Consider the following 12,815-nt stretch of genomic DNA (forward strand, 5'->3'; position numbering starts at 1 on the left):
CGGGGCGGGCCGGAACCGGCAGGGGCTGCGGGCTTCGAGGTGAAGTTGGACGCGACGGCCGCCCTGCCGTAGCTGCCTTTGGCAGCGGGCGCTCCCTTTCCAATTCTCCGTCTGTAAGGCGGTATTAAAATCACCTGTGCTCTTTAGTGCTGTAACAACACGGGAGAACTGGGTGCTAAAAGTTCCAGAGCGCCGGCGTGCCGCGGGTGACGTTCACGTCCTGTGTGTCTGCTACCGCACGTGTGCGGGGCTGCGAGTCACCCGAACGAGGCTGGTGCTTAACCACTGTAGCCACAAGACACGGAATCACAGCTCTCTTTAGGTAGCATCTCACGCTGCCGTGTTTTCGATTGGTTTGGGGCCCTTTTTCCAAATAAATGGAACGTGTGTAATTAAGATTCTCTTCACATCTGCAATGAAATCTACATTCTCACCGTGCCTGCTGCAGGAGTATTTCATTGACCAGCTGCGGTCGGATGGAGTTGTGCACCTTCCTCGGCGCGTCACCAACGAGGTCCCCAGCAGCACCCGCTATGAGTTCTACACACACGGGGGGGTTCTCTTTGCAACCAGCAGAATCCTCGTGGTCGACTTCCTTACCGACAGAATTCCCGCAAACCTCATCACTGGTAAGAGCTTACTGAAATAAATGGATGACTGTTCTGTTGAAAAGTACGTAAAGCTTAGCTCTGTATAGAGTGCTACTAATGGTGTTGAGGTTAAAGAATTATTTCTTTAACAAGGCTTTGGTGAAAGGCACAAATATGTAGTTCTTTCCTTTTTTCTTTTAATGGTCATCACAGAATCACAGGGGCTGGAGGGGACTTCAAGAGATCATGGAGTCCAATCCCCTGCTAAAGCAGGTCCTTGCAAGAGGTCGCACTAGTTTGCTTTATTTAATCACACGACACTCACATTCCTTTTAGATAGTGGATAATGCGTCCGCATGGATTTTGATATCAGTAACCACTTGGAAAACAATCATCGATTGAATTGCCATTGACGTAAGAAACATAAGCATTCACACTGCCTGCATTGCTTCCCAAGCAGAATAATTGTCTGTGCCTGGTGAAATAGCATCTAGAATACTCTCAGAACACAGCCTGTGATTGAAACTGACTGCTAGTGTGTATGGTTGATAAGCATGCAGTTTTTTGCTTTAATGAATTCCTCATGACAACTTTTCCCATCAAGTAAAATATCAGTACCTAACTAATGTTCCTCTTGTAACACCTTAGATGCTTTTATTATGAAATAACAATGTTCTAAAGATTTCTAGGAATACCTTCTGACCTTCTGTTGTTGTATAGAACTTGTGCGTGCTTGTTCTCCCATGTTCCGTTCCCCTTCTTTTCCTGCTTGTTTTTATATTCTTGTGTAAGTTGGGAGCCCTCTTAAAGCCCACAGAGCTAGCAAAACAGGAATATAGGAATATTTCAGCGTTACGTAAATATTAACATCTTAATAATGGCTGAATACGACTGAATATTGAATGTCAGATGTATGTAAGTTTTTGCTTCAGAAACTCATTTTAGTCAGTGTATGAGAAGTTCTAATCTGTGAAACTTTTTAAACAGTTTTCATGCTCCAGCCAAAGGATACTACGCTCAGTTCTGTTATTTCTATGTTAAAAAAAAAAAGTAAAGTTTTGAGACACCCTACTTTGGGTTCTTTGTGGATGAAAAGAAGAAACACATTAGAGACTTAAAAAACCAAAAGCCTCCTGACCTGAAATGACCTGTGGATGCCTCGTCCATCCCTGGAAGTGTTCAAGGCCAGGTTGGATGGGGCCGTGGGCAGCCTGGGCTGGTGTTAAATGGAGAGGTTGGTGGCCCTGCATGTGGCAGGGGGTTGGAGATTCATGGTCCTTGAGGTCCCTTTCAACCCCGGCCATTCTGTGATTCTGTGACCTAGAGTTGTCGTACCCCGTGCTGCCACCAGAGGTCAGTGTGACAGCAGCTTTGGCTTCTGTTAGAAACATACCGCCTGTATGTGAGATGCTGCAAAATCAGCAGAAATTTGTCTCTTGGGCGAAAAAAAATACAGTAAAGTGTTTCAAAGTGTTAGAGATGTGGCATGTCATAATGAATGAAGAAAGTCGTTATAAAAGTTAGACTCATTTTAAGTCTGTCAGCTTACTGAGGCGTGCAATGAAAGCTTTACTGTTTGATGTCTTTAGCTTCCATTTTAGGAAGATGTTTATTATTCCAATGGAAGCTGTGAACAGATAAGAAATACCACTAGGCCTCTCCTCACCAGGGAGAGTGGGAAAAACACAGCATGCTGTAAGTCTTGGGTTTAACAAGTCTTGGCTGAGTGAAATGTAAATCCCAAAAGTGTTTGCCTCAAACAACAAAAAGCAACAAAAGCAGAAGAGTAAGACAAGCTTGGGGAAAAATATATAACGTATTCAGTCTTTCTTTACTACTTTTTAACTTGAAAACCATTTATTTTCGCAGGTGTTTTGGTGTACAAAGCACATAGAATCATTGAGTCTTGTCAGGAATCATTCATATTGCGACTTTATCGCCAAAAAAATAAGGAAGGCTTCATTAAAGCTTTTACAGATAATGCAGTTGCATTTAACACTGGTTTTTGCCAAGTGGAAAGAGTGATGAGAAACCTTTTTGTCAGGAAACTTTACCTGTGGCCAAGGTAAGGTTCCTCTTTACCACATTGAACTTAAAATTACTGTGATTGCTACCATGGACTTCTAACAAAATGAATCTTAGATAGTCACACTGCTGATCTGTATTCTGTATTTGTATTCATAAGCTCATTTCACACATTTATTGACAGAAGTTATTTCAAAGATGCTAAATTTCTCGAGGTATTTTTGAGAATAGACTCAAGTTAAATCTATAAGAAGCAGAACCTTACAGTATAACCATACTTCTAGCCAGTAGAAATCATAGTAGATAGTGAGATTTATAATAGTTTAAGAAAATTTGTTAAAGATCATCTTGAAGCCATGAAGTAACAGGGATACTGTCTCGCAATTCTGCCATGCACAGGAGGATTTGTTTCCAACCGTGAAGAAGCTCCATGATTATCTTTTTATTGGTTTGTGTTTGATCAGTTGTTGGTGTTTCGTTTTTTTTCTGTAATCTTCCTCTGTATATGTAATCTATGAGGAATATTTCTTGATAACTTAGAAACTAAGTTGCCAAGCCTGTGGCATGCATTAAGTCTTTCAGGAGCAGTAGCACAGACAGAGTTGGTCAGTTCAGCTGATCACCCATCAGCGCTCTTGCCTTGGGCAGGGGGTATGCATAACTGCTCCTCCTGTCCAGTCTAGAATGTGTTTCGCTCCATCTCGTGTTCTCATGCTCTGCACTGTAAACTCAAAATTTTAAGTTTTCCTTTTAGCATTGCAGAGAAATAAAAATGGACATGGCTAGGGTAGGGAAGGTTGAACACAAACTCTAAATTTTCTTCCTTGGCTTCTGAACTATGGAGAGACCCAAGGGTGGTAGTGTTCTTCTCTGTTGTCTTCTGTTAAAATCAGCCAGCACCCACATAGCAATGGCTTCACTGTTACAACACAGCCCCTATGGCCAAGGGCCTGCTACTTATTATTCAAAGCTAAGGATATCACAGTGTTTGCCAGCGGATCCATGTGATTCCAAAGGGTTTATGAGACCATTACAGTTTCCCCTTTACGAGATCTTTTGTTTTTACTTCAGGATTTGTTACCTGAAATAATGATGTGGAATCTAGTGCAGTAATTCTCCGGGGATCAGTCACCAGTGCTATAGGCTCATATGATGAGGATGAAAACAGTCGTAGTTGTGGAATCATCAGGTGGTTTTATGAGACCATTCATCAAGAGTGTAGTCTTTGCCTCTGTAGAGTTATGATTTGCATTTAGCTTGTTTACATTTAAATCAATTGTAAGTTTTGTTTGTATGAACTTTTTTGAATTAAGGTGTCAAGCAAAATATTTGTGTAAATATTAATAAGCTGTTTTCCTTGTAGATTTCATATAGCAGTGAACTCATTTTTAGAGAAGCATAAACCTGAAGTGGTGGAAATACACGTGTCAATGACCCCTAGTATGCTTGCTATCCAGACTTCAATCCTGGACATTTTGAATGCGTGTCTGAGAGAACTGAAACGTTATAATCCAGCTCTTGAAGTAGAAGATCTATCTTTAGAAAACGCTCTTGGTAAAGCTTTTGACAAGGTAATCATTTTGATTGTTTTGCTCCATCTTGTAAAGGGATTCCATTTAGATCTTTGAACAGTTTGGTGTGCAAAAAGAACCATTGTAAAATAATTAAATTACCAGCAGGTGATGTTACAGTTTGCCAGTAGGATTTTTGGTGAATTGGCATGATTGTTCTTGCTTCATTTGGCAAGTTCCTACATCAAAAACATTCTTATTGATGGCACAATAATAAAGGTAGGTATGCCGTATGCTCACCTTTGTTCCCTGCCCAATTTTTCTCTTGAATTTCCTACCAGCATTTTCTATTTTCTTTATTAGATGAAGCATGATATATAAAGATAACATACACGTGCATGCAGCTGTTGTATTTTTAACCATCGTGTGTGAATTAACTGTGTGTGACGGTGTTACTGGCAGGTCTGCAACGATTGGCATGCTTATGTATACTTTCTGTTGGGTAAAATCATACATTTCAACATTTGCCTATTAACTGTAATCTAGTTTTGACACAAAATGTTCCGTACTTTAGAAAATCTGGAGGCATTTCTGCATTGTATTCATCTTATGTTAAAAATTAAATGACATTACAATGACTTCTACTTTACCTAAATAAACAATCTTAAATACTAAGGGCAGAGCCCAGTGAAATATATATTTATGCATATGTATATGGAATATTAAATATAAATATAGAATATATATATTAAATCTATATATGTATATGAATAGATATATATTAATTTAATATTTATATTACCAAATTTTTAATACAGGAAAGAAAATATATACTGAACACCTTAAATTATATATAACTGCTAATTGTTAAATTGCCTAAGTTTTTTGAATTTTTGAATTTTTTTATGTTAAAAAAAATCTATATTACAGGTGTTTGGGTTTTTTTAAAGGCATTCCTATCTTGATTAGTATAGTAGATATTTGATGTCTTGAACTCCAATTTATATTTCTAGACAATATGTCACTATTTAGATCCTCTCTGGCATCAACTCGGAGCTAAGACAAAATCTTTGGTCCAGGATTTGAAGATTCTGCGTACTTTGCTACAGTATCTGACTCAGTATGATTGTGTCACTTTCCTTAATCTTCTGGAGTCACTGAAAGCAAGTGAAAAAGCTTTTGGTGAGAATTCAGGTAAGCGCCGAATACAAGTTAATGCATGAAGTAGTGAGATGCTGATTCTTTTAATCAACATTCCTAAACATACGAAGGTATCTAATTAGGTTTTATATAACTAGCCATAAGGACGTAGGTTTTTATTGACACATAATGCTTTCATCTGCCCACATAACTGCTGTTACTTAGCAGTGTGAGATTTGTATTGTATTTCTGCCTTTTATTAAGCTAGTAGTTACTTAGTGAGCAGGTAGTGCAGGTTGTACAGGTAATCCAGATAAGGGCTTTTATTGGAAAGGTCTGAAGCACATACATTTCATATGTCATTTTCCTTTTGCCTTTAGGTTGGCTGTTTCTTGACTCCAGTACTTCCATGTTTGTAAATGCTCGAGCCAGAGTTTATCGCATTGCAGATGAGAAACTGAATCAGAAAGGCAAAGTCTCTGAAAACAGAGATGTAAAGAAGGAAAATGGTACTCATCATTCCTAATTTTAAATTGGAGAGTGTCACATGATTGTGAACAGTCTGCATATTCTTACTTGTGCTGTGGTTCACTACGTGGGTCTTACGCAGCTTTAGACCTCAATCAGCGACATAAGATATCAAGGCATAATCTTTGCTCAAAAAGTATGTAATAAAAACCAGAAAGATTCTTCTCACCTTACTCACTAATCATTAAGGAGAGCTTGTATGGGATTGATCTTGAATTGCATAAGTATTTAATTTGATCTTATTCATTTCATACAAAGGGATAAGAAGCTGCCATTATTTTAATTTAAAATACATAGATACATATTCAAGAATTTCAGAATTGAAGGACAAGTGAACATTTCAACTTTTTGTTTCATTGAAGCATTTTTCCCTATTTTTAAATGTTAATAATTTTAATGAGTGTTCTTGAGCCCCATCAGTATACCAAGTTGCATACGTAGGCTATTGATTATTGTGCTTGCCAATAGCTATCATGCTATGACACTGAACCATTAATTTAAAGTTCTGAAGGGTATTTTGGCTTGTAAGAGCTGCTATGTTCAATTGTACTTTGTTTCAGAACTGAAAAGGGAATTGGTTCTAGAAAGTAACCCAAAATGGGAAGCTTTGAGAGAGGTATTGAATGAGATTGAAAATGAGAATAAGAACAGTGAAGGCCTCGGTGGTCCAGGTGAGAGGATATTAAATTATTTTAATAGTTTTAAATATAGTAATTTGTGGACTTAAGACGAAGTGTCTATGTAGAAGTATTTGGTTTGAAGTTACTACAAAAACGTTACACATTAAAATGTGACCTTTCCCAGAATAGAGTCAAACCAAAGCTGAAGGTGGCCACCAATGGTTCGTGTTTGTGCTTCCATTTGATGGAACCAGATGATTCTCTACCACTGTAACCTTGCACCTAATCTCCATGTCATAATAATTCCATAGTTGTCTCGCTGTTATCTCTTACCCAGTGTGTTTCAAACTCCTTTTCTGCTTTTCCTGTTATAGGATTTTTTTTATCCCCTCAAATTTCACCAAGTTTTATTTTAGGAAATTGTGAGGGTAAAAAAGTGCTCTTTTCTCCCACCCACAGTGTTCTGACTGTGGATAAGAACTGGCTCTCTCATCTAGTGCTGTAGGAGTTTATCTGAGTCAACTAGCAGAGAATTGTTATTTAGGGCCCACAACTGTCAATAATATTGTGTGAAACATGTATTTTTTAGAATCCCTAACAAAGATGACAGAGACTGAGAACTAGAGCAGTCCCAATTAAGTAGTCTTATTCTGCATTAAAAAAGAATATATATTTTTTTTCAATATAAAAGTTGTCGTCTTCAGTATAGAGCATATCTGCTTTCTTTCAAATGATTAAAAGAACTGATTTAGATGGTGTGAGAATAAGGAATGCTGAGCTTCCTTTAACCTTCCCTGATCTAGTGGGGTACAAAACGTGGTGTAATTCAGACTCCCTATAATATATATATATATTATATTATTATATATATAATAATATTGCTCAAGATGTCTTGTGGCTGGGTAAAAGGAATTACAGTGTAACAGATTACAAACATGATGTTGTTTCTTGACTGCAGGGCAAGTTCTTATTTGTGCCAGTGATGACCGAGCTTGTGCACAGCTCAGGGAATATATAACTGATGGGGCAGAAGCCTTTTTAATGAGACTGTATAATAAAACACTTGGAAAGGATGAGAAAGCCGGAGAAGTGTGGATTAAGGACAGAAAAGTGGTCAAGTCCAAAGGAAATGCCAGACCAGACACAGGACCTCAAGCCAAAAAAGCCAAACTCCCTACTTGTTCAAAACAAAACAAACGCAAAAAGCAGCATGACCAAACTATAGTCCAAATGATAGGGAAAATTGAGAAGGAAAACAGAGAGGAGTTGGATGTGGAAGATAACAAAGAATTAAACGGAAGCCAAGAAGGCAGTATTGAAGAGACCATTCCTGAAGATTTCCCTGTGAACTTACCCTCAGATTCTTACTATGGTATTTTCAAAAACCCGCTCACAATTATTCATCCGCTGCAGGGCTGCAGTGATCCCTATGCTCTCACTCGGGTGCTGCATGAAGTAGAGCCAAGATATGTTATACTGTATGATGCAGAACTAACTTTTGTTCGGCAGCTGGAAATCTACAAAGCAAGCAGACCTGGGAAGCCTCTGAGGCAAGTTGACTTGGTGCTAATCAAGAATGTAGTTGGTCAAATTCTTATCTTAAAAGAAAAATAAAATCTATTGCACGCTTCTGGCAATCCACTCTGATTGAATCCCAAATTTTCAGTAAGAGTAGGTGATATTGGTAAAAGAGGGAAAATGGGATATAAATTTTTCAGGCAGTTACTGCTACTAATCTTAAATATGTCATCTCTTTTTCCCTCCAAACCTGTAGGGTTTATTTCCTCATCTATGGAAGCTCAACAGAAGAACAGCGCTATCTCACAGCCCTGAGAAAAGAGAAGGAGGCCTTTGAAAAATTAATTCGGTAACAGTTAGCTTACTATCTACATTATTAATTTTTCACATCGTTTCCTTATGTGCTTGTATTTTAAATGGTGAAGTTTTTAACTGTGAGAAGGCTTTAAGTAAGCTACCCAACACAACTGGTATTTTTACTTAATTGTCTATGAATTTCATATTGGAGACTTTTTTTGGCTGCAGGTAACACATCTTGTAAGATATTTCTAAGGTTTTCATAACTTAAGTAGTATTCAGCAACAAAACAATAAATTTCTTAGACATTGTCTTCTCACCGGCTTATACTTCTAGTAATTAGTTCTTTTGTTTCATATGCTCTAAAAAGTTCTAAAAATAAAAAGACACTTGGAAGTGCTAAAAATTGAGAATAAAAGTCTAGAATCTGGATTGCATTTCTTGTCAGGTTTTCAGTTAGCATTCAACTCTATGTAATTTTGCATCTTGCTGAACAATATTAAGGTATATTAATGTACTGACATTTAACTGCAGTTTTTAGTGATTCTTGGTTTATGGATCCTTAGAGAAAGGGCCAGTATGGTTGTTCCTGAAGAAAGAGAAGGAAGAGATGAGACAAACCTAGACCTAGTAAGAGATGTTAAGCCTGCCTCTGCTTCCACTGACACACGCCAAGCAGGTGAGCAGTTCCTGAAGTTAAGCTGTGAAAAAGGCCTGTAACCCCCTGTGGTTGAATGTCGTCCAAAACATGTGGGTGGGTGACTGAGGCACACTGATTCTGCAGTCCTGATGGGGAACAAATAGTGTCTGCCCTAGTCCCTCTCTCAGTCTTGTCTGTGAAATGACAATGAAGTATATTTTCCTTTGAAAAGAAACTATAGCTTAATTAGTATTTTCCCATCGAGATGAGATAATTTGGACTATTTCTGGATAGTCTGTTGATTATGAGACAAGCATCGCCTGTAGTGAAGTGGAGAGAAATAAAAACAGTGCTTCCATTATGGAATGCGCTTCAGAGAAGGTAGAGTTGGAGGTCATGAGTACAGGTTAACTATTTGCTTTGCTCTCTAGGTGGACAGGCACAGAAGACTGCTCAACAGACTATAATAGTGGACATGCGGGAATTTCGTAGTGAGCTTCCATCGCTGATTCATCGTCGTGGCATTGACATTGAGCCTGTTACTTTGGAAGTTGGAGATTACATTTTAACTCCTGATATCTGTGTAGAGCGAAAAAGTATCAGTGATCTCATTGGTTCCTTAAATAATGGAAGACTGTACACACAATGCATTTCTATGTCACGTTACTATAAGCGGCCAATTCTTCTGATTGAATTTGATCCTAACAAGCCTTTCTCCTTGATTCCACAAGGCTCCCTACGCCAGGAGATTTCCAGTAGTGATGTTACTTCTAAACTGACCCTTCTCACACTCCATTTCCCCAAGTTACGTATCCTGTGGTGCCCCTCACCCCATGCTACTGCTGAACTGTTTGAGGAGTTAAAACAAAACCGTCCACAGCCTGACGCAGAAGCTGCAATGGCGGTCACAGCAGATTCTGAAACTCTTCCTGAGTCAGACAAGTATAACCCTGGTCCTCAGGACTTTCTATTAAAAATGCCAGGTGTTAATGCAAAAAACTGCCATGCCTTAATGAACCATGTGAAAAGCATTGCTGAGCTGGTGACACTGTCAAAGGACAAACTCTGTGAAATTTTGGGTAATGCTGCCAATGCCACACAACTCTTTGACTTTATTCACATGACCTACAAGGAGGCAGTATCTAAAGAAAAAAACAAAAGATGACTAATGGGACTGACCAGCGTATGTTGTAGATAAGCTTTTCTTGCACAGTACTGTGGCAAGGTAATGAAATGTTTTAAGAAATGCCCTCTAAGATAAGCAGCTGTTTCCTGCTAATGCTGTTCCATCAGGTTTAATATCTGAGCTAGTTATTACTGAAGGCAGGTTTCATAAGGAAAATTTTTAATACAGAAATGCAAATAATTTTTATTTCTATGGCACTTTAACAAATTTTATAATAACTGAATGAACTAAAGCCCATTAAAGTTAAATGCTAAGTCTTACTGATGAAGATATTTCCTTTTGAAAGGTATGTCTTGTTAAAGCTAAAAGGTCTTTCACCTCATTTACTTGAAAGGTAAAATATAGATTTACCATTGGGACTATTCTTTTAGGACAGAGGTGTCTTCTCTCATATAATGTGATGGCTTTTCAAAAGTATTAACAGTTCTTCCAATATTGTTATCTTTCCATATCCTATTGCACTTGTATTTTTATGTCTTAAGTAGAACATCTGTCAGTGAATTCAGTAAAGCTGGTGTCACCTAGAAGATATCTTAGCATTTGGTGCAGCACAAAGCAGAGAGGAAACAGGATTATTTTGATAGTTTTTGAATGTTTACATTTAAAAAACCACTTGGCTTTGATGTGACAGCAGTGCAGCAAACTGCAGTTGCCAAAAAGATGGATCATTACCAATCTCTCATTACGTGCTAATGTATTCACATTAGCTGTTTACAAACTCTTTATTATCTGTAAAGACTTGCATATGTATATTTTAAAATTTTAATGACAGATTTATGTGCTCTCATCATTAAACAAGAAGTCATTAGTTTTCTGTTTGGGCTCAGTAAAGACCATATGTGCAATTTCAGATTTAACGTTTGCTGTGCATTTGAAGTTACTAACTTGTTATTTTACAGTCTGAGCTGTGAGATTTTGAAAATGATCATTTTTTTCTGCAGGTGCAAATTTCACCAAGAAGAAGATACATAACAAAATTAGAATTCATTAATTTAAAAATAAATTATTCTAACCGTACGTACCTCTTGCTTCTGGTTTCCCTGTACTGAGATCAGAACATTTTTGGTTTTATTGTGTAGCTAAGATTAGGATTTCTATTGCTGGACATGCTGCTTTTTTTCACTTAGTATAAAAGTCCTTCCATGAGGCATTTGCTTACTCAGAGCAATAAGGCCAGAAATGTTCTGCATAGAGAATGCCTGAACAGCAGTGCTAGGATACCAGAAAGCTGAACAACAAATATAATTGTCCTGGATGTCTGTCTTAAGGAACTTGGCTCAAAAAAAGTGGATTTGAACAACCTTTGGAAACAGTGCTGTTTGTGTGTTTGTTTCGTATCTTAATGAAGCAAATTGGGATTTTTGCTGTTTCTCAGATTGACAGTACTGACACGCAGGATTGCACGTCAGCTTTGTCAGTACTTTTTTTCCTTGGGTTTGTCTAAGTGAAAATAAAGGTTATGTGAAGATGATGTAAAACCTGTGCTGCATTATTTGCTAGATCAAAGTCAGTCATGCAGTGCAATCAAATAATATATTTATATATTATTTAATCAATGTTGTTTTGAGTGGAATTTTTCTAACTATTTTCTATTGCAGTTTTTTCCTTTAATATCCACTGCAGTTATTGTTGTATGGCTTCCCTTCTTTTGTCTGGATATCTTTACGAGGTTTGTTACAGTCTAGATTATAATAATCTCTGAATGCATGTTAATAGTTTGTCCTTCTGAAGCAGTAGTAACTGATAAGAAAGGTGGGAGATGTCTCATGTCATGAAACCACCTGAAGTTGAATTAACAAAGCCAAGGAGTCATACTTCACCTACGTGCAGCCAAAAAAACCATGGGAAAATGATGAAAATCCTTGTGGTGTTCTTTAGCTTTCTTTCACCAAAAGTAATGAATTTTGTGTATTTTGTCATTGCTTGACTCTTAATTTTGTGCTTTTTAATTTAAAAATAAAAGTCAATATGTGAAATCGATAGCTTTAATATGCTTCTTGGATGGGAATGTTAAGTTACCAAATTGCTTGTTTCTACACCTTGTCCCAGGCTCTGCTTGCTTGATGTTTCTTCTAGAATAACAACAAAACCAGAAGCTCTTTGTAACAAAGGCAGTTTGTATTGGCGAAGGTTATTTTGCACAGCATAAGTTACATTGTGGTTTCTGTGTCCAAGTTATCTGGATACCGTTCCCAGTAGTGGTGACAGTTGCAATTCTTAGCTACAGAAGCCAAGGAAACGTCTTACTTGCCCCTGTTGTCTCAGCAGTTCCCTAACCAAAGAGAACAATCTTCAAAATGATTTTTTTTCTGTATGAGCATTTCTAGTGCCAGCTATATTAACTGCTTTCTAATTTATGCTTGCAAAACTTGTATGTGAGCCAGTTGCAGAGAAACCCACAGTGCTTGTAAAACATGCAACCATACCGTAGAACAGTGACTTCTAAAAGTACAAAAGCTTGACTGAGGGCTTTTTGTGACTGGGACTTTCATCTGTGATGATAATAGAACCACAAATAACACTTGTCTCCTGGCTTTTCTTTTAGTCATCTAGAATTCCACTTCTGTGACTGGAGAATAGAATCCAAACGCAAGTTGTGCCAAAAAATAGTTATTAAACAAATACATATTTTTTGTGCCAAACAGCATAAAGCAGTGCTGAGGACTGTTACAGAACAGTGTCCTGTGTTGGCTTCCCAACTGACAATTTTCATTTCAAGCAATTATTTATAAATAGACCTAAACCAACAAAGACCATTAA

At 37.7% G+C, this 12,815-nt stretch overlaps 2 protein-coding genes across 2 annotated transcripts in view; both read left to right on the top strand.

Moving 5' to 3' along the window:
* LOC109370175 overlaps positions 1–322 on the top strand; it is a 2,568-nt gene extending 2,246 nt beyond the window's left edge. Inside the window, exon 4 of the mRNA XM_019620637.1 lies at positions 148–322. Coding sequence (XP_019476182.1) covers positions 148–322 — 175 coding nt within the window. The remainder of the gene's footprint in view (positions 1–147) is intronic.
* A 78-nt stretch (positions 323–400) lies between these two features.
* ERCC4 (ERCC excision repair 4, endonuclease catalytic subunit) lies at positions 401–12,044 on the top strand. The gene is made up of 10 exons (XM_003210526.3): positions 401–629; positions 2,460–2,655; positions 3,979–4,186; positions 5,140–5,320; positions 5,647–5,775; positions 6,355–6,465; positions 7,373–7,964; positions 8,189–8,281; positions 8,796–8,908; positions 9,301–12,044. The coding sequence occupies exons 1-10, from the start codon at positions 416–418 to the stop codon at positions 10,032–10,034; spliced, it is 2,571 nt and encodes an 856-aa protein (XP_003210574.1). The 5' UTR covers positions 401–415; the 3' UTR covers positions 10,035–12,044.
* Positions 12,045–12,815: the final 771 nt, after the last annotated feature.

The sequence above is a fragment of the Meleagris gallopavo genome, chromosome 16, assembly GCF_000146605.3.
Source record: "Meleagris gallopavo isolate NT-WF06-2002-E0010 breed Aviagen turkey brand Nicholas breeding stock chromosome 16, Turkey_5.1, whole genome shotgun sequence".
NCBI classification, from domain to species: Eukaryota; Metazoa; Chordata; class Aves; order Galliformes; family Phasianidae; genus Meleagris; species Meleagris gallopavo.